The sequence below is a fragment of the Scardinius erythrophthalmus genome (genome assembly GCF_964197995.2).
Source record: "Scardinius erythrophthalmus genome assembly, chromosome: 19".
Classification (NCBI taxonomy): Eukaryota; Metazoa; Chordata; class Actinopteri; order Cypriniformes; family Leuciscidae; genus Scardinius; species Scardinius erythrophthalmus.
This window is the reverse complement of record NC_138239.1, coordinates 20366133-20391747: the sequence shown is the minus strand read 5'-3', so window position 1 is coordinate 20391747 and position 25615 is coordinate 20366133. Positions and strand designations below refer to the sequence as shown.

Genomic DNA, 25615 nt, shown 5'->3' with positions numbered 1-25615 from the left:
TGAAATTTTGATGAAAGCCAACAGCACACATGGGTGGAGACAGTGACATTGAACTAACAGTGATTTGTAGTTTATGAGCACAAGATCATTCAGGCATGTATCTCTGCAGAACACAAGTGGGTGTTTCTCTATCAGTGGGGCGTTTTCAAACCACAATGGGCATTTTCAATCGCTTTACCTGATTTGCTCTAATCCACTGGGGGCTTGGTTTAGGGGTGGGGTGGTTTAGCAAGTCTGTTGAAAAATGGTTGAAAAACATTTATTGTAGTTTGAAATTGGCCACTGATTGGTAAACGCCCATTTTGGTTTTGTATGCGCACTTCTCAGTAGTCTAATGCTTCCTCATTACAGAGAAAACATAGGTGCATCCTATACAGAAGTCTTGTTTGTTGAAGCACCTGACATACTTACATGACTTCTCTAGCACAGTTTCAAACAATGGTGCAGCTACATTCTTAAAAAATGCACACTGTTTTAGTAAAGTTTATTACGAGTTTCCTGAATAAAGTTCTAACGTCATTTAACACATTTCTTGAAGTGCAGGAGACATGAACATGAGCAAGAAAGTTACAATGCAAACATAGCCCATGTCTTGCATCCGTCAGTGCTTGCATGCAGAGCACATTGCTCCTATAGTAGGAATGAAGGCCGACGAAGATGGACAATTAAAAAAAAAAAGAAGCACCCTCCTGATAATGCTGACATTGATTATAGAGCTGGTAAGTCCCACCCATCCGTAAAACCCCAAGTGGACCTCTAGGTTGAAAAATCGTCAATGCAAGTGAATGGGAGAAAATAATTATTTTCTGGTCCCGTTTGAATTGTGCCATGAATGTGAACATATTTTGTCTGTGAATTTTTAATATAATTTTTCATGTTACGAGTTTGACAGTATATGGTATGATTCTTCGGCTAGCAGTTGTGGAAAAGACATAACGAGAAAGACTACATGTCGCCTATGTGATGTCACCCCATGAAGTTGACTTACCCGTGGTTTTCGCCAACCTCAACGATTTTGTCCTCTCCCTGAAAGAAGGCGGTGAAGTGCACCAAAGACACAGCCATGTTTAGCGGGATCCATGAGCTAGTGTCCATGTGCGAGTGGTGGTGACATTTCAAACGCGTCGAAAGCAGCGAAGAGTTGTAGTCCACAAAGTGCTCTAACACAAAGTCTAACCGTATCAAACTTCTACCCGCTAAATTGTAGCATTCTTTACACGAAAAATTATATTAAAAATTCACAGACAACATATGTTCACATTCATGACACAATTCAAACGGGACCAGAAAATAATTATTTTCTCACATTCACTTGCATTGACGATTTTTCAACCTAGAGGTCCAGTTGGGGTTAGCGGAAGGGGCGGGACTTACTATACACTGAGTTGTTGTCGACAGCATAATCACCTGACCTGGGACTTGATGATATCCTGTGCCTTATCACTGCTTAATCAGGTAATCATTCATATTCCTGAATCTGTATTAAATTTGAGAAATGTAACTGATTTCCATTCAGTTTAGCTTGTTTCCACTGAAACACAATAACAAAAAACATCTTGTGTTTATTAAGAAAGTGACTGACATGGCTATTTTGTGATATTATTAAGGTCTACATAAGGTGAATCGGCAGCTTCAAATGGATAGTTCAGCCCGAAATGAAAATTCAGTCATCATTTATTCACCCTCAAGTTGTTCCAAATCTGTATGAATTTCTTTCTTCTGCTGCACACAAAAGAAGATAGAGTAAAGAATGTTGGCATCCAGACAGTTGATGGTAGCCATTAACTTCCATGGTATTTATTTTCTACTATAGAAATCAATGGCCACCGTCAACTTTCGGGTTACCAACATTCTTTAAAATATCTTCTTTTGTGTTCAACAGAAGAAAGAAACTTCTACTAGCAAATTTACTAGTAAATTTGAGTGCTCTACAATTCAGTTCTTACTAGTAGCAATTACAATTAGAGAGCTCTCTAATTCAATTATTACTAGTAAGAATTACATTTACAGAGCTCTCTAATTCAATTCTTACTAGTAACAATTCCAATTAGAGAGCTCTACAAATGAATTTTTACTAGTCATATGTCTCCATTGACTTCCATTCATTTTTAATTACGGAGCTCTACAATTGAATTGTTACTAGTAAGAATTCCAATTAGAGAGCTCTCTAATTCAATTATTGATTTTGTACGAATATTTTCTACTTGAGCTAACATTGATGTAACATTCTGTTATCAGATAAGTTTATTAACATTGATGTAACATTCTATTATCAGATAAGTTTATTAACATTGATAAAACATTCTGTTGTCAGATAAGTTTATTAATGTGAATTACTTTTTAGTATAGTAAAATAATAACTGAATGTAATTTTTTTACATGAAACACATTTTATTTTATTTATTGGGGGTGGGGGCACTCTAGGTGTCAGTGAAGAAGTTTTGTAGAATAAGCATGACGTCAGTATCATTAATGACTGTCCATAATTTATGGCAACGTGTCACACATAAGTTTGTTTTTCTACAGAAGGAATATGGCCAGTGCAGAAGGGTTAACTAATCTCTCCTGCTGCCAAAACTGAATTCAAACACTTTGTGTGCTTCGCTTGTTTGTTCATGCAATCATGATGAGCTTAGACAAGAAACTGAGTGATGATTAATGTGTTCTGTTCTTTTTGACCTTTCATAAGCTGTCATAGCCTATCAGCTACTTTATACACAGAAAATGTCAGCAGGTATACACACACCCACTCACAGAATAATACGTGTCTACTGAATTCAATTAGATAATCATTATCATTTGAAGTGAAGCTGATTAGATCAATACACATATCAGACCATACCATGACTCCCACTCAACAACAGATTCCCACTGTTATCTAAACATGTTTAGCCTACCTTTATTTTGTGATGCTAGAATGCAAGATATGCTTGTGGTCATGTCCACTCTGTAATGGAAGATAAAAAAATAATGTTACAATATCCAAATGTAGGCAACAGTAGCCCATGTCAAAGGGATCATCAGTCTCCACTTACCTCGTATTTTCAGCCTAAAGAAACAACGGCGATATGCATACTGCGAGTGAAAGTATAGGCTACACTGGTAAATTTTGTGTCAACTGTCATTTTATAGGCATCGCAAGAGCGAATTATATAATAGTAGCCTACGACTCTTACTATTAATCGGGTCATTCAGACGTTGCTTAGTAACTTTCGGAGAGCGTCTAGTCACGTAAGCTAATTCATTTTCATAATCCAATCCTTGACCAGTAGACCTCCCAAGCTCCGCCTCCTATGCTAATGAGAATCCGCTGAAGGGTCATGCTGAATGGGAGCGCGTTTGCATGTGTACAGCCGCTGTACAATAACACACACCCGCGGAGTATAGAGCTGACACATAGTGCGAGTTACTTTATTTTTAAATGCAAAGCTGTTGAAGACGTTTTTCAGGATTTCATTGTGTGAATATCGCTGAAATGGGTGGGCAGGTTACCCGTACCGCTTTAGGTGAGTAGCCTAACAATGAAATATGCGTGTAATTCATAATTCCATAATGATTTCGAGGACACTTTGCGAACTGATAAATAGAGCATCTTAGTTATTTTTCAGAATATTATATAAAGAATTATGGTTGCATTTTCCCAAATTATCTGAATGAAAATGTGTTATCTTCCTTACCTTATTGTTAGCCTACTTAAAAACGTGCTCTAAACAGAATACTTGTTGCTCAAATTCTTATCAAACAAGTGACTTTATTCTCTTCCGTTTCTCCAACATATTTCAGATGGTTTGATTTTCTGTCTGGGATAACTATTTGTAGGCTACTGTCCATCAATAGGCTATCAACAGTTTGTCTTTCAGGGAGCATTGTTTATATATATATATATATATATATATATATATATATATATATATATATATATATATATATATATATATATATATATACTAATTATAATTATACAGATTAACTCTAATCCAAACCTTAAAAGAATACGTTTTGATATTTGTAATAATAATCAATTTATAGCCTACTATGCATGTCGCCAAATGGACTATTTTGTTCCTATATTCATCACACACATATTCATAGTTTTAGATATGTCTGTTGTATGTTTTGCTCTTTCTTGCTTTAAACAAGAAAAGTATGCATAATAAACCATTTCAAGTTTATACCCACTTAGTAAACGAAGCTGACACTGAGTCAACCTGACACTTAGGCCAGCTATTGCCTACAGCACTGAGAGAAAGAGTCCACACATATAATAGGATTTGACATTATTATCAAGAGAAAATCCCTAACATCTCTTCGAACCAAGAGGAAAAATTAGGGATATTTGGAATCTGTGATTAGTGATTACCCAGCTATCAAAAATTTGTTCAAATAATGTTTTGCTAACGTTCCTATTAAGTTATAAAAAATTGTGTTTCTGAATGTTCCTGGATGTTCAAACGTCTAGTTATTAAAATGTTTTTTCTTGGTTATGCAAATGTTAATGGGACATTCCATTTCATCATTTTGCAAACATAATGGGAATGTTACTTTTGAATGTTCTCTGAACATTCTGAAACAAACATTTAAAAAACTTTAGACGAACATCCAACTAAAGGTTTCAGGTAAAAAATAAAACGTTCCATGAACAATGTATGAATAATATTTTTGTGCTAACATTATAGAGACCACACAACTTTGAACAAATGTTTAATTAACGTTACTGGATGATTTGTTCATAACTTTGAGAGAACCACGACGTTAGTTCTGAGAACGTTCCCTGATATCTGGGTAGCTTGTTGGCTGTGTGGGGCAGTTTTTGTAAGGACCAACCAACCAACCGCCCCCCAAAATATGGGGACTTTTAGTCTTACGGGATAGAAAATATCGTTAGATCAGTAAAACAGAATGTAGTTTAAAAATCCACACCATGAAAACAAATATTGGTTTACGTGTATTTGTCATGACGTAGAGCTCAGACTCAGAATATTATTTCTATTTATGTCCCACTTGGCTGTGTGTGTGTGTGTGTGTGTGTCTCATGATTCTCTTATTAACACATACACAAATACACTCAGATACACCTGCAACTACGTATCCTCATTTGCCCACACAGAGCTTATGTGTGGAAGTAGAAGTATAGAGGATCTGTCTCAATTAAAAGCTAAAGACCCACACTATAGTGAAATGTCAACAGCAGTTAATTAAAGAGAAAAATATCTCTGTAACAAGACTGTGTCCTTGACTTAATGCTTCGGAGAGGCCTGGGAAAATATGAAAGGGAGTTGAGGAGCAAGTGTTTGATCACAAGCCAGTTTCGTCTGTGAGAATCAATGTGCATCGCATTTGCTACTTTTAATGGCTGTTTATGTTTTTACTTATTTATTGTCTCATTCATCATCATGGAATTGCGTAAGACCATCTACTATCCCAGAATTGTTTATCACTGCATTTTATCACTCAACTACAATACCAGACACTACATTGTGCCTTTATACCATGCACAGCGCTTTAGAATGCATTATTCTGATTGGCTGACATTCTGTTTATTTATTTTTTTTTTCAATAACTACATGGTATGGATTAGTTCTAAAACTGATCGTATTACAATTCTAAATCACAGCAAATTATTTCAGTCATTTAAAATAGCAAACAATTATTTTAGCAACATATATATTATTTACATATATATTATATATATGTAATATGTAATTATAATATATATAATATGTAATTATATATATATTATATATATATTTGTTTATATATTTACATATTTCACTAAAAGTCACTTATATATATATATATATATATATATATAGCAGCAATAGCTGGTAATTATACTGTTATAATGTAACTCAGTAGACATCTATATACTGATAAACACTTTTAGTTGAAAACGATGACATTCTTTACTGGTGACTTGCTTAATTTTTAACACATTCAAACTGCTTTCATTCTCAAACATTACAATTGTGACAAAACCTCAGATTAGCCAGCTATAACTTTGCCCTGGTAAAATGTTTAAACAGTGAGAGTTCATGACAGCAATGTTCAGTTTGCAAAGCTTGCAAGGCATAAAATCAAATGTATGATCAAAGAATGAAGTAGTCTGATGTTGAGTTGAGATGTCTTTCCAATGTGTAAGTATTTGTGTGTGTGGAGACATAACCTCATTTTTGGCAGCCTGAATGGCAGAAACCTGCGTTCTTTCTCTCTCTCTATCTCTGTGTCTCTTTTGTTGTCTCTGTTCTTGATAAAGATTTTCATTCAGAGATAGCCACTGTGATCTCTAAACACAGCACAAAGCTCTTAAGTAATAACAGTAGCTAGTCAGAATTTACACTGTTGTGAGTGCCTATATATATTTGGAAGCAATTTAACTTTCTTTTTTTTTTTTTGTCCATCTCTCAGATGGCGAAACACTTCACTGCCACCCCTTAAAGGCGAGCATATACCCACAGATGCCAGCCCTCCTGCCGCTCTCTTTCCATGCCAACACTAAAGGCTCTCAGATCGTGATGGACAAGACACAGCGCAGCGTGCGCCGAATTGCCAGCTTCTGCAATGCCATCACCTTCACCAACCGGCCAATCAGAATCTACGAGCAGGTCAGGCTAAAGGTATGGTAACCTAACTCTCACCCGTTTCCACATTCCGACCTGTGTGGTCCCAAAATAGCCCTCACATATCCCTCCTTCATATCACTCCATCTCAAACTTTCCCGACGAAGGGAAAACAGAAAGAGAATGCTAGAAATGCTAACATGTGAGGTTGTGCCGTTATCTTGTTCTGGTGAATGAGGTTGTTTGGGAATGAAAAAACAAGAATCCGTTTCTGATAAATGCTTCTGCTGGTCTCTTTTTATAGCATCACGCAATAACTTTTATCAGAGTTTTTTTGTAAATATTGTTTTAAAAATGTGTCAATGTAGCTAACTTCCTCGGGTTCTCTGACTTTTGGCCTCTTCTTTTAGATCACAAAGAGACAGGGATGTTGGAGTGGTGCCCTGCGAGTGGGTTTCAGTACGGTGGACCCGTCAGACTTGTGTTCGACGTGGCTGCCGCGGTTCGCCTGCCCGGATCTGGTCAGCGAGAGGGGATTTTGGGCCCGAGCACTTCCTGAGGAACAATGTGAAGAAGGAACCATTCTTTCCTTCTGGTTGGATAACACAGGACGAGTGTTTTACCGGGTTAACGGCGGCTGTCCGATCTTCTTCTTCAGCGGTGTCCCTGCCGGAGAGCCGGTATGGGCGGTCATTGACGTTTACGGGCTGACACGTGGAGTGCAGCTACTTGGTGAGTTCACATTTCTCTTATATGAAATATCAAGTTTCAAGAATTTATAATGTCCCGTCAAGTTCTAAACCAAGAAGTCATCAAACTGCCTGAAGCTGGTTTGTCTGACATCTCTGTGAAATAACTCTCTACGCAGATCAGATGATGTGCCATTCAGAGTTTGCTCCAAGTGGAATTGCTGAGCTCCAGGTCGGCGTGTAATGTGGGCCAGTATCTGAGCTGCGCTTCACTGAGCTCGTGCTGATCGCTTGATGAGTTGTAAAGTTCACAGAGGCCAGTTTGTTTTCGCTGTGCCGAGCACATTTAAACAATTTAAATTCACAACATTTAAAAATAGAATCCTAGATTTATACACTCTTATCCTAATTACAAAAACTGCCCAATGGAAAAAAGATTGGAGAGATTGGAATGTTGCCTAGCAACACTTTCGCTTCAAAAATGAAAAACGTATGCTGGGGAATTCCAGAATGCTGGCAGAGTGAGAAAAAAACTATTTGTGTTGAACAAAATCAATGAAACACAAAGTTATTCCATTCATAATTCTGTTTTATTGAGATTCTGTGGAAACAAAGTCAGGTTAATTAAGCCAATTAAGCATTCATTGAAACAATGAGAAGAATTATGCCTGCAACTTTATTTATTTGTTAATGAATTTCAGAATACAGTTGTTTTTGTTGTTTGGTATTATTAATCAGAAGTTTCTTAACCTAAAAAAACTGATTGGCAGCTGTTAACAGTGTTTGGAAAGTGACTTTATCATATGTTAAAGTAGTTAAACTACTGTTAAACTACCATTTTGCAAAATGACTTTTCTTTTAGTTGTAATAGAATACCACTAATGCACAAAATTTACACTAAATATTATCTTGCTTCATTAAATCTGACATTATTTTGTGTATCGCTACCAAAAGACGACATAAAAAAAGAGGTTGACATACCGTTTAAAAGTTTAGAGTCAGTAAGGTTTTTATATTTATTTATTTATTTGCTCACCAAGGCTGCATGTATTTGATTAGTAACAGTAATGTTGTGAAATATTATTACAATGTAGAATAAACTGTTTTCTATTTCTGTAATTTTTTGAAAAGAGCTGAGCTACTGTCACAATACAAAAAATGTACTTAATTTAGCAGCAATTTTACTTTTAGTTAGTCACTCCCCTGCACTGGTTTTGACAATTTAAGTACTTTTTTGATCGCACTATTTTGAAACGGTCTTCTCTCTCTCTCTCTCTCTCTCTCTCTCTCTCTCTCTCTCTCTCTCTCTCTCTCTCTCTCTCTCTCTCTCTCTCTCTCTCTCTCTCTCTCTCTCTCTCTCTCTCTCTCTCTCTCTCTCTCTCTCTCTCTCTCTCTCTCTCTCTCTCTCTCTCTCTCTCACGTTTGAGTAAAAATAGTCAATGTTTCCACAGAGTCAGATAGCAGTATGTCTTAGCAGCGGGAAGTGGGTGTGTTCACAAGCATAGACGGTGTGTGTGTGTGTGTGTGTGTGTGTGTGTGTGTGTGTGTGTGCGTGCGTGCGTGCGTGCGTGCGTGCGTGCGTGCGTGTGTGTGTGTGTGTGTGTGTGTGTGTGTGTGTGTTGATATCAGGGGTCAGTATTGGTGTAACATCAGTTACACCAATACTGACCCCTGATATCAACACAGTATTGGTGTAACATCAGTTAACCTTTGGGACTACATTATATAACCTGATCTCAGCTTTAAAACCGTACTAGACACATGCAAATAAACACAAACATCAAGCCATATTTTGCTTCTGTTATCCAGCTAGCAACATCCTCTGTGTGTATTCAAACTTATTTTCAGTTGCACTTTGCCTCTGTATAAATAGACAGACATAGTTGGTTTATAGATGAACCATCCTCAAGCAATCCGCACGCACTGTGCTCTCTCACATTACCTCTGCCGATTCCAAAATGTGTTTATTGTCAGATGGCCAGATGCTGTGACTAAAATCGCCTCCTGTTCTTACTAATGCAGATCACACCACATCTGGCATTTTGTTAAAGTGTTTTAATTCTAGATGGAAGGTCCCTTGTACTGCAGGTCATCACATATTACTGTACCTACAAGTAGATTTCCTCCTGTGTAGGGATAGAGTTATTTTAATTGTTAAATATCAGCATGACAGAAATCATTTAAAATGATAAAGAACCAATGCAAGTGCCTCCTTCCTTTTAAACTTCCGTTTCATGACCCCAGTGTCACTGAAGCTTCCATGTCTTAATAATTCCTGTTCAGACTAGTCAGCGTCAGCTGAAGGCACTTCAGTGGATGGCAGCGACGTCAAGCCCGGAAACTAAAAACAACCCAGAGAGGAATATCTACTGCGTCTGAGGACGTTTCTGCTGATGCGACTGCTGTGAAAGTTATAGCAGACCAGTAATTTCCATCACTGAAGCTCTGGTGTTCTCATCAGCGGCTGGATGGCCAATGCCAAAGTTCTTACTGACTGAGGTCAAAATGAAAAACCACCCAGTGCAATTATACTGGTGTTGCTGATTACAGGCTACATGAGCAATGGAGTTTTACAATATATGAAGAAAATATGAATTGTGCTTACCCATGCAAAACTTACTGCCACAGTGCTAGGGTGTTGTCTTGGATGGTCATTATTATTATTTTCAATGTTGAAAATAGTTGTGCTGCTCAATATTTTGGTGGAAACCATGATACCCTCTTTTCCAGGATTCTTTGATGAATTGAAAGTTCAAAACAACAGTTTACCTGAAAAGGAATTTTTGTAGCAATGTAAAAGTCGCTTTTGATCAATTTAATGCATTCTTGCTAAATAAAAGTATCAATTTCTTTTGTAAAAAATAAATAAATCTTAATACCAAGTTCTGGCATGGCAGATGGTGCAGGCTGGTAGCGTTTTCAGAAACCCTCCACCTTCCCCAGCTCCACCTGTATAGATCTGCTTCAGGGGTTATTTCATGTAGGCCTATGTTACATGTGCAGCAGCAGCATGTCTGTGAATGTTTTGGCAGTAGCAAGTCTCTGTATACTTGCTCTGCAGCATCTATTTCGCATAGACCAAATACATTAACATTGCCATATCCATTACCATTACCATGCCAATACCTCCGAAAGTTGTCACGGCAGAACCGGTGTTAAATTTTTGAATGGTAGTGTATGTAACAATAGGAGAAACGAGAGTGAAATTGTGGTTGCTAGGGTTTTCTGGTTGGTTGCTAGCTAGTTGCTTATTGGCACAGGGGGTGGGCTCATGTCCCTTGTAAGTGCAATTCTGATTTTAAATGCAGTGTGTGTTTGTTTTACAGACAGCAAGATTGTGCCAGCTGAATATCTCTGCCCTGCTTTGACTCATGAAGGGATGGATGACTGGCATCTGTCAAGCAACTGCTCTGAGCTTGACCTCCAGGACGGTCAGCCATCTTTCTCAAGCTCTCCAAACGCCCTCAACTCAGTGCTGTCACGTCATCTGAACGATGACTTGCATTTTCACTGTGTCCATGGCAACGGTCTGCGTCTGCTGACTGAACACATAGCGGTGCGTTATTATAACAGACGTGAGGATTGTGCTCTGGTGTTCACACATCGACCGTTGCGCTGCGGAGAGTGTGTGTTCCTAAAGATCTCGTTGAGGTCATCTGCCCTGAATGGATTTTTGTCTTACGGATTCACTTCCTGTAACCCGGCCCATATTAACCCAAAGCACCTGCCGGTCAATCCAGACGATCTGCTGGACCGCAAAGAATTTTGGGCTTTTAGCTGCCTGACTTCACCACTTGTGGGCGGGGATATCATCGGTTTCCGGGCAACTGCCGAAGGGGAGGTGCTTGTGAGTCATAATGGAGGGAGAGCCTGTAGAGAGATGTGTATAGATAATTCCACTCCTCTGTGGATGATCTTCGATTTACACACCCACATCAAGCAAATTAGCATACTAGGTAAAAAAAAAAGAAAGAAAATGCATAATGTGACAATGTGAAGATGCTTGTTTTTTTTCCCTTTAACTTTATAATAGATTTTTTATTATAATATAATAATTATTTTTTTGTACTGAACAGCAGTCATGCATATGTTTGACTTTTTAAATATTTAATATTATTAAATGCATTTTTTATTATATATATACGTATATATATATATATATATAAATGATTTGCTTAAAATTTTATATATATATATATACTATCATTTTATACAAATATTTTTTATTAATTATTTTTGTTTTGTTTTTTTCTAGGCACGTCCTTTGGTTACACTGCATCCAGTTCAGAAACACAGAGGTCCATCTTCAGTGATGCCAGTCACACCTCAGCCAATCAGAGACACAGAACAGCAGTCATGGGCTTTACTGACATCTTTCAGCTCCGCCCACAAAGCCTCAGCAGTTCTGCAGGTGTGTTCCTGTCTCTCATTGTTATTCTTTTGTTGATTTACCAAATTCTTTAATGTTTTTCTCATTGCGGTTTTCTATGTGGTTGTTGTGGTCACCAGGGACAACTTTCAGTTCACTGTCCTCAGAATCTCCAAATACCCCATCAAGCTATGCGATTACTGGTGAGGAGTGTTTAATTTGCTGTGAGAGAGCAGTGGACTCAGTGCTGTACGCGTGCGGACACATGTGTGTGTGCTCAGTGTGTGGTGGCAAGCTGACGGAGATGTCAAACCCGTGTTGCCCCTTGTGTCGCAGCCCAATCAGAGACATCATCAAAATTTACCGCAGCATTTAACCTGGCAACAAACAGGATCCCAGTACCTGGATGGTTCTGAAGAGGCCCTGAACAGGTCATTGTCCTTTTCCAAAAGGATTTCCCACATGTCCTGTGCTGCTTGTTTGAGCTCTGCAAGGAAGAGGCACTAAATGGCTGCTTAAAATGACTAACCAAAAATGCAGAGAAAACCCAGAGGTGACTGTGCAAATGCGAATGGCACAATATTAACACATGACATTAATATAATCTCAGATTCTATAAATCATAAATCTTATGGCTAGATGTGCACAATGGAAAGTGAAGGTATAATGAGACTGATTCTGATTTTCAGTTTGATAATGTCCTAGTAACTTACAAAACTTTTCACATGTTTTTTTCAATGTTTGTTCCTCCACCAACTATTCACATTTATCAGGAAATAAATATTTATTTGACTTGTATTTGTATTCTTTAAATCAATCCAGAGACCGAATCTATCGCATTGTGGATTTGATCTGTTGCTAAAAAAAAAATTTTTCTGCAAAACAAACTGAAAAACTAGAAATGTTTTTAAATACCAAAGTAGACATTCACAATATTGCAAGTGCCAATAACCTTTATCTATGTTCATTGTGAAATAAAACTATTACTTTAATGATATCCAACTACAGAGCTGGTTGTTATTTATTGTTACTGTGATTAGATTATAGATATAGATTTATTAATTTTTTTAAAGTTTTTTTTTTACGTGCAATTGTGTTTTTATTTTAAGCATTTGTAATCTGTATACACGCCTGTTTACCTAGTTTTTTGTGAAAAATGCCATGATTGACGACTTACTGACTGATTTATACATTAATGCGCAGACACAAACACACAGAGACAATCAAGCTATTGTGATTAAGATGGAAAACAGCACTTGGACATTTATTATAAGACTCAGTTTGAAAATGAAGTGATTTAATAGGAATAGCACCATGTTTAATTACACAAGCAAAGAGACATTTACAGATAGATATAGACAGACAGACATACAGACCGACAGACATTCTGAAAGTGCATATAGTCTGTAAACAGACCTTGATATATTTATTTAGTAAAACCAAAAAAACAAAGAGAAATTTTAAAAGAAGCATTCTGCAGCACATCAAGACCAGCTAACTAAACTAAAATAACAATAACTAAAAGCCTGTTCAGTGACAACAACATCACATCATCCAGCAGAAGCGGGAGTATACAGCATATAAACAACAGTTGGAATTTGCTTTGTTTGTGTTTCCTTTGATTTTGTGAAAGAGAAGGCCATGTCTCATATGAAATAAAAAGAAAACACGTTTTGATTGGGGTCACGGTCAAGATAGAGCGTTTCAAATGAATGCTGTTTGGTAATGGGAAATCATTTATTCTGGTATCCTTTTTTGTTTCTGAAGGCAGAATGAAAGAACACTAGCTCCTCCTCTCCAGAAAGTTGGAGGGCACCCATCCCTTACGTGTTTTAGCCGTGTCGAGCACACGGCAGAACCACCATCCATTAGGGTTTCTCTCCAGGACCTCCAGCCTCGTACCTGCAGGGAAGCTCATGGTCTCTGCATCACCGTAGTAATCGGCAATAGAAACGTACTCCTCGCGCAGGTTGTTGTGGATCAAATGAGGTTTAGGCTTCACCATTGACACCGGTACCTTACGCCTCATGCTCTCGGTATTACCTACACATGAAGAGGACGTTTGGTCGTTGTAGCTATGTAGTGCGGCATGATTAGTCACCATGTCGTTCCTCCATCCTGTGGGAGTTGTGTGCGTATTAGTGTTGTCCTTAAGGACGTTCTGAGGTCTGACGGCGAGCTGCTTCACGCCAACCCTGCAGTTCTGCTGGTTAGATCTGTGTCCGCCCTTCAGGCTTTGGTTAACACGCTGCTCGTTCTTCTCCAAACTTACACATTTACCCATCTTTCCAACATCTACCTGCACCGAAATCTCCAACTCAGGAGCTGCACACCAAGACGTCTCAGAATTAACCTTCTCGGTGGTTTTGGCTTCTATACCACTTGTTTCTGAGCTTTTGATTGGCTGTAGATAGTAAGTGGGTGCCCATCCCTCTTCGTTCCCCCAGCGGACGAACCACCAGCCGCTCTCCTGCTTCTCCAGCACCTCCACCGGCACTCCCGCAGGAAAGCTGAGCTCACACGGCTCTTCTCGTTGGTACGCTGCAGTAGTGCGGTACAGGAGGGAAGATGGATCTGAGAATCTCATCTGGAAATCATCCCATGAGCCATTTTCTGACTCCTCAGATGTGCAGGAGGTCCTGAACTGCATCCGGCCTGGTTGCTCATGGTTTCGGGGGCTTCTGAGGGAACTACAGTCTTGGTTTGCGGGTTTCGGACGCACGGATGGTTTGCATTTAGACTCATCAGCCTGCTGCTTGAGGTAAGGTTGCTTTGAGTGTGCGTAGAGTGTCGTATTGGTGTCAATGCTGGGCTCGATTGTAGGGGCGTCATATTCCGGTGGATCCCACATAGATGCCCGATGGGCCGCAGAGGGCGAGTATATGTCAGAGTAACTGTCCTTACGCTGTGGCACAGATCTGAAGCCACCGTTCGCATATACACCCTCATCATCCTCTTCATCCCCCTCACCCAATGTGAAGGAAACGATGCGCTGACACAGAGGAGGAGGGGCTTTAGTCGGTGCATCTCCTCTGAGAAACTCCAGCTCGGGGTCAAATTCAAGGCCCACTGCTGGAACATCATATTCAGGTTCCTCATACACTCGTGGACTTGCTAGGCTCACATCCTCAGACTCAACACATGGAAGCGAGTTCTGCTTTTTGATTGGCGGAGCAGGAGGTGGGACCTTGGGCCGGGTCAAAGTACTGGTTTGGCGGTTCAAGGTGGGCTTCTTGCGTTTGTCAATGTAAGAACAAGGGGCCCAACCCTCCTTCTCTCCAATCTGGACATACCACCAGCCTCCAGAGTTCTTCTCAATGACCTGTAAACATACACAGCCTTTAGGTCTTCCATAGAGATACTTATATGTAGTGTAATTTGAAGCTAATAGGGAACATTGGGCTCAGTTGTCACACTTTTGACTCTAGTGAATATTGTAGCTTTTTTTTTTTTACACTGATATAGATTTTTTTATACAAAAATTAAACTATAAAAAAAAGACATTTTCAAAAAATCACTACTGGTTAAAAGTTTGGTGTCTGTAAGATTTTTTTTAAATATTTTTGTAAAGGTTTTTATTTTTGAAAGAACTTTTATTATGCTCACCAAGGCTGCATTTATTTTGTGATATTTCAAAATATTTGTATGATTTAAATAGACTGTTTTAATACATTTTAATGTGATGTCAATATCAACAATTACATTTTCAGCATCTCCAGTCTTCAGTGACACGTGATCCTTCAGAAATCATTCTAGTATGCTGATTTGGTGCTCAAGAAACATTTCTTATTATTATCAATGTTGTTGTTGCTGCTTAATATCTTTATGGAAACTGGTATATTTATTTTAGGATTCTTTAGAACTAAAAAAGAACAGCATTTACAATATTTGAAATCAAAATCCTTTGTGACAACATTATTGTGACAATAATGTCTTTACTGTCACTTTTGATGAATTTAATGCATCCTTGCTGAATACAAGTATTCATTTCTTTCTTTCAAAAAAAATTTAGCCTACTGACCTCAGATCTTTGAATGGTAGTGTATTATTCTCCAAAACCCCTAAACTGTAAATGACAAATAATTCCATGTAGGCTACTGAACAGTGTCGTACGTCAGCTTTCTGTCCTCCGTTGAAACTGATCCCATCTGTCAAGCAGGACCGGAACTCAGCGATGGTGTAATACTCGGCTTCAACAGTAGGGGGATCTGGGGGCTGCGGTAACTGAAATCCCTGAACATGAAGAGAAGAATATGCTGTTCAGCATAATATAAACCACAAAATGACCTATTTGTGTGTGTTGTGTGCAATGGAGAGAGAGAGGAAAAGAAAGAGACATACTGACCAGGCTGTTTTCTCGACGGGGAGGTGGTTTTTGATTGTTTGATGGGGATCCTGGATTCAAAGGGAAAACAAATCAAACCACAAAATGCGTTTACTATCTTTAACACATTACACGAAAGAACAACATTATAAACAAGGTAGAAAGGAAAAGAGCAGGAGAAATATAAAGAGAAAGGAAATGACAAAAAAATAGAAAGAAAAAAATGAATGAAAGAAAGAATCTCACTGGTCTCAACGCTGTGGAATCTCTGAGGTGCGACTCGAGCAATGGCAGGAGATGGAGGGACAGTTTTGGTCTTTAGTCCGGATGGTGTTGAAGACACATTTGCTTCAGAAGCAGACGCAGATACACAAGCATCTGGCACTGACACGGACACACTACTATCTGAGACAGACAGATGCACACACGAGTCTGTGTGCTGGTTGACCTGATCATCCGAGTCTCTCTCTGAGCTACTGCTGCCCATGTTAGCAGCTGTGCTAATGCTGCTGTTTCTGTCAGTGTGTGTATTGTTACTGTAAGCATCAGTCTGCTCTGCATCGCCGTTGTACTGTGTATATGTATCAGTCTGTGAGTGCATGTATGTGTTTGCTGAATGTATTGGTGTGTTGCTGTTAAGGTGTGCATTGGTGTCAGGTTGTGTATGCGAGTGCCGTTCATTAACGGGTTTCTTGTTCAGGAGGTTGCTGATCTCCATAAGGTTTCCGATGATTTCCACCTGACCATGCACAGCTGGTTTATTTGCCTGGCTACCAGCCATGGCACCATCTTGCATTTTCCTCAGGTAAGCAGCTGGGGCCCATCCCTCCTTACCACCATAACTGAGAGGGGAAACCATAGAAAGAGAGAGATAATGCACATGCCCCAAAAAAACAAGTACAGTTCAGAAGTTTGAGGTCAGAAGTAAAGATTTTTTTAACTATTTTTAATTATTAATTTAATTATACCTTCTATTTAGCAAAGATTAAATGGTTCAAAAGTGACAATAAAGACATTTATAATGTAACAAAAAAATTGTACTTCAAATAGATAAAAATGCTGTTATATGGAACTTTCTATTCAAGAATGAGTCCTGAAAGAAAAAGCCTCACGGTTTCCACAAAAATATTAGGCAGCACAACTGTTTTCAACACAGATAATAATAAGAAATGTTTCTTGAGCACCAAATCAGCATATTAGGCTACGTTCACTCTACAAGCCTTAGTGCTCAGATCCGATTTAGCTGTTTACATTGTTGTTTTAAATGTGGCCAATATCAGATTCCTGTGTGAACAGATCATGGTCCTGGACTGTCCCACATGCGCAAAAAACGATAAAAAGATGTCACGCAGCACGCTGTTATACAGAAGTAAACATGGAGGACATTAAGTAAGTGATTACGCATTTATTTATAGTGTGATCTATCGTGGAAGCCAGCGAATTTATGTGCAGGCAATATTAAAAACAAAGATGAGGATGTGAAAAAATAGTTTTTAACTCTGTAATACTTATAAGTTCTGATACCTTTCCCAACTGTCTTGATAACTTGGGGAGTGTAAAAAGTGACTCCATGAGGCCGAATTGTGAATGATGCTCTCTAGAGAGTGACGTAAAAGTCGCATGAATTCCAATATGACTGTTCAGACTGAGGTCGCACTGCAAAACATCTGACCTGAATCGGATTTAGTACCACATATGGAAGTGGCGCAAATCGGAACTGAAAATATCAGATTCCATGTGGTTTGTCACTGTCATGAGAAAAACAGTTGTTCACATCGCTGACTGCTCAACTAGCAAATTTTATAATCACATTTACTGTTTCTGCAAAAACCCAACAAATACAGAGTAAATTCCAGCAAAAGAAAGCAAGGCATATTAAAGTAGCTCAAAGAGAAGAATAAACATGTGGAAGAAGAGTTTACCGTATGAACCACCAGCCCTCCAGATTCCTCTGGATGACCTCAACAATGACGCCACTCTCAAAGCCCAGCTCATCCTGACTCGAACTGCTGAAGGACTGAACTGTAATATACCACTCCGCTACGAACAAAAGAGGAAAGAGAGCACATTGTATACTGTCCTGCAACTGGATACATACATAGACAACCGAATGCAATGCTTAGACTTACAGGGGAGAAAAAAGCGTAGAATAAATACATTTTAAATCTGTGTAGGTGTCTTGCACGTGTACTCATACTCTCAGGTGTACGCTTTGGTTCTGTTTAGTTTCAGTGTGTTTTAGTTTGGTTCTCCCTGTGCCCGTTTGCCTGTGTTCTTGATCCTTGTTTTTTTTCTATAGTTACTGATTACCTTCATCTGTTGTTCCTTGCGTTACCTCATTACTCCCTGTGTATTTAACACCTTAGTTTTCTCAGTTCTTGGTTCTGTGTTGTATTTGAATTATGTGGTTGTGTTTTTCCTGAGATTTGTCATTAAAGACTGTTATTTTGGATTTCACTCTTCATCATGTGCTAACTACTACAGCCACATGTTACACATATAGTACCCTCAAAATTATTTGACACTTACAGTCACATTTAAACATTTCATCAGGGCTTTTAACACTTAACATAATTAACTCTAGGTCATTCTAAAATCCAGATAAACGGAATCCTGGGATATCTTGCTTCGCGTTTCACACCGCTCATAATTTACCCGGGGTTACAATTAATCCTGGATATTCATAAAACGATGTTTCACATTATACATCCCTAAACCCTGGGTTAATGTTCTTATCTGCATATTTGCAGTGCAGTTTCATTGATTGGATGCACTCAACCTGTTTACATAAAAAGGCTCTAATATTGCGCATCATCATATTATACATTGCCGACTGCAATATAATGGATTTTTCGGACTATAAAGGTAGCCTCTTCTTTACTTCAGCTGACGAGACTCCCATCAACACTCCCATCGACATTCTTTCCCTCAAACGCCAGAACACGCTGTGTTTCCATGACTGTCCAAAGCACGTGAATTTCAGGCATGTGATTGGTTGTCTGTTTCGCAGCACTTGCGCACTGCACAAGTTTGGCACCGCAATGCCGTGTTAACTCTGCAAAAGCGGTGCTAATAACCCTTGGTAAAATGGCAGTGTGAAGTGCTCCTTTACCCGCCGTTACATTTTTTGAATGATGATAACCCAGGGTTAAGCACAGTGTGGAAATCCTTATTGAATTTTATATGCAAATATCAAACCTTGTATTATTTGTTACACCTTTCCTCCTGAAGTAAGTTTTCTGAGTGTCAAGGACAAGGTTTTTAAAAGTGCTGTGACAGATTTTTTTTGCAATTACTTTTAACCAACTGGTCCAAAAGTCAGTGGATTTATGAAGTCAGTTCATCACATTACCTATGAACATGTTCCACTGACATCTGAATAAAGACATCAAGACATCGCCTTCATTTCGAACAGTGTGTCTACTGTTTTATCATATCAAACTGAACAAACTTTGTGAAATGTTTTGGATAAAGGTTTGTTTGTGGTATATTTATTTAAAATACTCATGGTTTGATATTTTGTTGTCTAATGTAATAACATTCATAAATAATTTAAGCAAACCTAAAGTGAAAAAAAAAAATCATGTGGACTACTTTATGTAATGCTTGTGTATTTAGTTTGCTTGCTATTTTCATTTTTCAGTGGAAAAACCAATGAAAACATGCAGACACTGCAGAAACTAGTCTCCACCTCTAGTTATATTCTCTCTCTGCAATATGGGTCAGCTTGTGTTGGACCCAGTTGTACAGCAAAAGCCTTCTGGACCAAGAGATGGAAAATCTGACATCTTTGCTGGAATTTCCACTCCCAGGCTGTTAAATGCTCCAAGAAAAGTGTGTGTGTGTGTGTGTGTGTGTGTGTGTGGGGGGGGGGGGGGGTCCCTTGACTACGATCTGATGACTGAATGGTTTTCATCCAAGCAAGACTCTATGTGCTGACATGGCATGAACTTGCATCCATAGCAGACTTAACCAACAGTTTTCACCCATAAATCTCGTGAAGCGAATGGATGGAAACTGTTAAGAGTTAAGGGTTGCGCAAGACAAAGAAAAACAGGACATTTGGCAGCTGCTTGTTTTACAAAAGCCAGCAGCTCTGATATCTGCTGTAAAAGATGTGCTTTGTTTCTTCAACGGTTCTTAAATCAGTTTAGCAGCAGCGTGGGTGAATAAACATGTAGTTTAGCAGTGTATCTTTGCCTTACTCTCTCCATTCGTTGCTCTGTGGCTGTCTCGACGTCCTGTGAGAGAGACAAGGTATGTTGCAGGAACCCAACCTTGTTCTTCAGCTGTTCTTACAAACCACCACCCTAAGAGAAAGAGAGAGAGAGAGAAAAAGAGAGATTCAGTGAGCACATACCACTGATGTAACTGATTCCAGCTGTTCTTTTGAATTGGGTCACATACCCTCTGTCTTAATAGTCCTGAGCACATCGACATAAACAAAAAAAATTCAGATCATTAAACATTATTTTTAAGGACAAAGGATTTGGCAAAAATGCATCTGTGATTAATGTTCTTAATTTTAACTTCAGATATTAAAAATATCAAATATTTCTAATGCTTACGCCTTACGCTATACCGTTCAAAAGTTTGGGGTTGATAAGACTTTTTTATTTTTTAAAGAAGTCTACTATGCTCATCATCACGGCTGCATTTATTTGATTAAAAATACAGTAAAAATAAATATTAGGAAATATTATTACAATTTAAAACTTTTAATTTTAATGTAATTTCAAATGTAATTTATACCTTTGATGGCAAAGCTGAATTTTCAGCATCATTACAGCTGAACTGTGCTACATTTTTTTCAGGATTCTTTGACGAATACAAAAAAGTTCAAAAGAACAGCATTTATTTGAGATAGTTATTTTATGCACACTTACAGAATAAAAGTTTAAAATAATTTTTCTAAACGGTAGTGTATTTTACATAATTTTTACAATACATTTTCCATTATATTTTACAATGCATATTTTTAACCTTTGTAGCTATATATATACTTCACAAATGTTTAGAAAATACTCCCAAAAAAATAAAACCACAAAAATGTTTATGCTTATCACAAGAACGTTTTCACTGCACACACCTGCCTTGAGTTAGTGCTCACAGTGTGAAACATTCATTAGAGCAAACAAAACTAGGTTGCCAGATCCACAGTTTATTATGCTGTGTAAAAAAAATATCTTAAGGACCTTTACCTAGCATGCATCACTCTGCAAAAGCATCATATACTGAGGAAATATGAGACACATAAACATATAAATGGCTCATATAAGTTCAGTACTCCAGATTACTTCTACAGAGTAGCCTACTTCTGCATCTGTGTGTGTGTGTGTGTGTGTGTGTGTGTGTGTGTGTGTGTGTGTGTGTGTGTGTGTGTGTGTGTGTGTGTGTGTGTGTGTGTGTGTGTGTGTGTGTGTGTGTGTGTGTGTGTGTGTGTGTGTGTGTGTGTGTGTGTGTGTGTGTGTGTGTGTGTGTGTGTGTGTGTGTTAAAGGACAGAATCAGAATATTCCAAACAAATGGAAGATAGAGAGACATGTTAACAGATATTAGAAGTCACTAATGAGGACGAGAAATTACAGTCAGAACAGTGGAAGAGAGAGAGTATAGTGTTTTAAGCTCATAATGACTCAAACATAAAGAGTTCAGCAACACACACTCACACAAAAACATCTACACAAACAAGTGCACATAAGCATATGAGCGTACACTTTTTCTGCAGAGGAAATATTCTGGAGGATCCATTAAGACGGTCTAAAGATTTTTCAGGACACACACACAACTCTTCTACTGCTCCAAAATTAATCAATATCATTGATTTCCTCACAACTGGTTGTTTAATTCTCTGTCTTTGCATGTGTACGTTTATTTGCAAATTTCAACGCAGTATTTCAGTAAAAAGGTCATTCTGAATTCTCTCCAGACATGCTATTTGTTTCAAACACACATTGTAGGCTGAAACCTTTCCAATTCTCTAGTAAACCAAACAATTGTTCATTTAAACTCTAGTAAACCAAGCAATGTTTACTTAGAAATCTTGACAACAACATCCAAATAGTCGTAGTGGCAAAATACAAAGTTCTGTCATGAGACTCTAGATGGCGCAGGCTGATTGGTCCTTAACTCAATTTGTCAGCGATCACAATGTTATCTTCATAGCGCAGTTGATTGGTCGCTGTAGCATCAGCAGCCAAATGAGCTGCGGCTCAACATTCAAATGCTTGGCATTGTATGCTGTTAGCAGTCTGCAGTGCGCTTTCAAAAACCCAGCTCCACCTGTATAGATCTGCTACAGGGGTTATTTCATGTATGTCATATGTGCAGCAGCAGCATGTCTAATATGCTCACAGCAGCATGACTCTTAGTCTTTGCATGTCTTTTGAATCAAATTGGTCATTTTGTGGTAGTCACCACAAACTCTTGTTCTCTCATTTAGCTTCCAAAAAGGTCATAAAATAATTACAAAAATAAGCACAACTGCCATGAAATACGAATCTCAAATCACGCTGCAGAACAAGATTATCTGATTTTAGACAAACTTGTGGAGCTTGAGTGCTGTTGTCATTAAAGCAAAAGAGAGAATAATCAAATAGGAAGACGTTCTGAAATTCATGTTCTATTTTCAATTGAACTTTTCACTCAAAATGTTATTAATATAAGTTCTAAGTAATTAAAAATGTTGCATTACATTATAAAATAAAAAAAACACGCATTTTCATGCATGGTCTTGGACTTTTGGACCCCATTGCACATATGAGAATATGTTATGTATGTGTGTTATGAATGTGTGTCACTCACCGCTCTCACTCTTTTCAATCACCTCCACTCTCTCTCCTGCTTTCAGGCTGATTTCTGTATTCTCTTGACGCTGATAGTCTGCCGTCACCACATACACACACATACACTCCTCTGCACCCAAGGCTTCTCCACGCTCTTTCCCTGAGGATGATGGAAAAAAACAGGCCGTGAGCCAGCTGCCTCCCCGCCCGTGTCCACCTGAACTGCGCCGCGCCATTCACCAACACCAACACAGCCCCAGCCAATCAGCACGTGGTAACAGATCAAGGGTCATCCAAGAATCAACAAGAACACAGGCCCAAAGAGGCTCAGATATGTGGAGTTAATGTCTCAACATTCAAAAGGCTCAGGTACAACAAATCCTACTATTCATCCAGTTTCATCCCGCCTTAAAGTTCCAAGGTAAAAGCTTTTGAGCAAGCACAGTTCAACCTGAAGCACATCCTACCGGCCCTGGGCCCAGGGGTCCAACCAACGACAAGACTCATATGGGCTCTGGCATCTCCTCTAAGAGGTTCAGATCCCTTCTGCAGCAGGACACAGGCCTGACTGAATAAAGAAATGGAGCAAAGGGGGAAAAGAAAGACAGAGAGAAAAGGAAAAGGGGTAGCTGACGAAAGGAGTGAAAGATGAGAAGAGGAAAATAAACCGAGAGCTAAAGGCTCAAGGGGCGGGACAATAGAGAAAGGGGAAACAGATGCCAATCAAATGATGCTCCACCCCTTTAAAACAGTTTAAACAGAAACATATGGCCTATGAAAATAGAGCATACTCACGCAGTCAGCACATACTCACATTCTCTCCAACTTTGTTCAGATTCTCTGAAACACATCCTACTGCCAGTGCTCTCTGACACAAAAAGAGCACTCACAACTATGCTTCTCTATTTTTAGAATGAAAAAAACTATAGGCCTATTAATGGTTGTTATAAGCATCAACATGATTAGAATTTATTAGTGCTCTCTCATCTATCTACAAAAATCTTTAATGACATTTATGGAATGTATGCTATTTCGAGGGGAAAAAAGTATTTCATTAGAATACACTTTTGAACAACCGTCAATGAAAAAATATAATAGTAGTAACAGCATCTACCAGCAGGGCCAACAAACTGCCTAATGCTAATCCGCCAAACCATGACCCACGGGTTTACCAGCTTTACAGTACATGGTCATGACAGGAGGTGAAAGATTGTATGTATGTATGTATATATATATACTTATATATATATATATATTTCAAATAAATGCTGTTCCTTTGAACTGTCTATTCATCAAAGAATGCTAAAAGAAATGCATTTCGATTTCAACAAAAACAGTGTTAAGCAATGTTAAAATTAAGTCGTCAACATTGACAATAATAAGAAATGTTTCTTGTGCAGCAAATCAGCATGTTTCTGAAGCATCGTGACACTGAAGAAGTAATGATGCTGAAAATGCAGCTTAGCCATCACAGGAATAAATTACATTTTAAATTGAAAACATAAAATAAAATATAGAAAAATACAAAAAAGCTATGTTAAACTGTAATACTATTTCTTTACTGTTTTTAATGTATTTTTGAACAAATGAATACAGCCTTGGTGAGCATTAGATACATTAGAGCATTAGAACTCATTCAAAAACATTTAAAAAGAATTATGTAACTTTGCACAAGGTTAGTAAGCAGTTCTATCACTCGTATGATATTGTCTTTGTGGCTATATTTTAAAACAGTGTGTTTTTAGTGTTTGTTCCAGTGCAATAGTACCCAATAGTCCTCTACTGTAGTGCACACATAACTGTAATTTTATCACTGATTCTCATTTTTTATGGCCAACTCACAGTCATGGTGATATTCAAAACAACATGTCTGTAGTTAAAACTTTTATGAACAGATTCAGATTTGGAGCCTTTCTGCTGATGCTGTTATTCAGTGATAATTTCTTAAAATTTGTATTTTAGCCCTAATTTTCCAACCCTTTCCTCAAAGCTGCAGACGAGAGTTTGATAAACTTTTAGTCTTCACAGTGTACCGACAAAGGGACATTTTATTCCCTTTTTTTACAGTCCCGCTTTCTCTCTATTTTGCTCTTAAATTTTTCTCTTTCCTTCCCTCTTATGGCTCCCCCTCTCCTCACTCCTCATTCCCCCCTCGGACTGAAACCACTTCCTCTCTGCCACGTCAACGGCCTCCCTCTGAACTGCTTTTCTGAAAAATCACAGAATCCCTATCTCTCTCTCTGACTATCTCTTTCGTCTTCATTACTCTCTCTCTCACTCTCTTTCTGACCCCAATATCAGATTTTACATGGATGTCATGGCTTATTTCTACAGGAATTCGGCTGACACCTCATGAACAAACAAGCACAATGCACTTTCTTACATTATAAATAATACTGCAAATTTAATACTGCACACACTAAATTACACTTAATCAATTACATAAATATGTTGCAACTGGGTTTGACATGAAAAATGGAATGTGTGATTAAGGAAACTCAGGAAAAAGTTAGTCATTTGTGCACTCTCGGTAGTTTTAGGGTATGCACACTGTGCGTATGTGCGTTTCTGACCAACAGATGAATACTTTTGGGGACAACATTGTTGACAATGTCTTGCTAGAATAATTCTAGAAGAGAAAACAGGGGTCTCAAGATGTATTTTTAAACCTGAACACTTGACACACCATCTTAAAATGCAGTACTCCTAGCGCCAAACGCTGAAAAACAAACGTGATGCTATGACCAATGACAGTCTGACTCAACAATTAATATTTTAGACTGAATGCACAAGCATGACTGAACATTGCAAAATGAATTGATGTGTACTGCGAAATGGAAGCACAACAAACAATATATCTAAACTAATCCAAAGTGTCTTTTAATTGTCTTCA

General features: G+C 38.3%; 2 protein-coding genes across 4 annotated transcripts; one reads left to right on the top strand and one right to left on the bottom strand.

Moving 5' to 3' along the window:
- Positions 1–3329: 3329 nt before the first annotated feature.
- neurl1ab (neuralized E3 ubiquitin protein ligase 1Ab) lies at positions 3330–12615 on the top strand. The gene is made up of 6 exons (XM_081394083.1): positions 3330–3506; positions 6406–6614; positions 6968–7289; positions 10573–11202; positions 11502–11657; positions 11756–12615. Exons 1-6 carry the CDS (start codon positions 3476–3478, stop codon positions 11989–11991), a joined length of 1584 nt encoding a protein of 527 aa, XP_081250209.1. The 5' UTR covers positions 3330–3475; the 3' UTR covers positions 11992–12615.
- Positions 12616–12895: 280 nt separating this feature from the next.
- On the bottom strand, positions 12896–23346 carry sh3pxd2ab (SH3 and PX domains 2Ab). 3 transcript variants are annotated; one of them, XM_081347277.1, is made up of 8 exons: positions 23190–23346; positions 22742–22882; positions 20145–20249; positions 17862–17979; positions 16186–16781; positions 15961–16010; positions 15729–15848; positions 12896–14937 (listed from the first exon to the last, which is right to left on the bottom strand). In XM_081347277.1, exons 1-8 carry the CDS (start codon positions 23227–23229, stop codon positions 13399–13401), a joined length of 2709 nt encoding a protein of 902 aa, XP_081203403.1. In that variant the 5' UTR covers positions 23230–23346; the 3' UTR covers positions 12896–13398. The 3 variants fall into 3 exon arrangements, with proteins under 3 accessions (XP_081203403.1, XP_081203404.1, XP_081203402.1); XM_081347278.1 differs by having other exon boundaries at positions 23174–23333; XM_081347276.1 differs by having other exon boundaries at positions 22742–23333.
- Between the last annotated feature and the right edge of the window lie 2269 nt (positions 23347–25615).

Excerpts from the sequence above, each read along its gene's own strand:
- neurl1ab (XM_081394083.1), top strand. The coding sequence starts at position 3,476 with ATGGGTGGGCAGGTTACCCGTACCGCTTTAG. Across the intron at positions 3,507-6,405 it reads GGTTACCCGTACCGCTTTAG|ATGGCGAAACACTTCACTGC; the intron begins GTGAGTAGCCTA and ends TCCATCTCTCAG. Across the intron at positions 11,203-11,501 it reads CAAGCAAATTAGCATACTAG|GCACGTCCTTTGGTTACACT; the intron begins GTAAAAAAAAAA and ends GTTTTTTTCTAG.
- sh3pxd2ab (XM_081347276.1), bottom strand. The coding sequence starts at position 22,958 with ATGGCGCGGCGCAGTTCAGGTGGACACGGGCGGGGAGGCAGCTGGCTC. Across the intron at positions 20,250-22,741 it reads GATTGAAAAGAGTGAGAGCG|GGTGGTGGTTTGTAAGAACA; the intron begins GTGAGTGACACA and ends TCTTTCTCTTAG. Across the intron at positions 15,849-15,960 it reads CCCGTCGAGAAAACAGCCTG|GGATTTCAGTTACCGCAGCC; the intron begins GTCAGTATGTCT and ends CTTCATGTTCAG.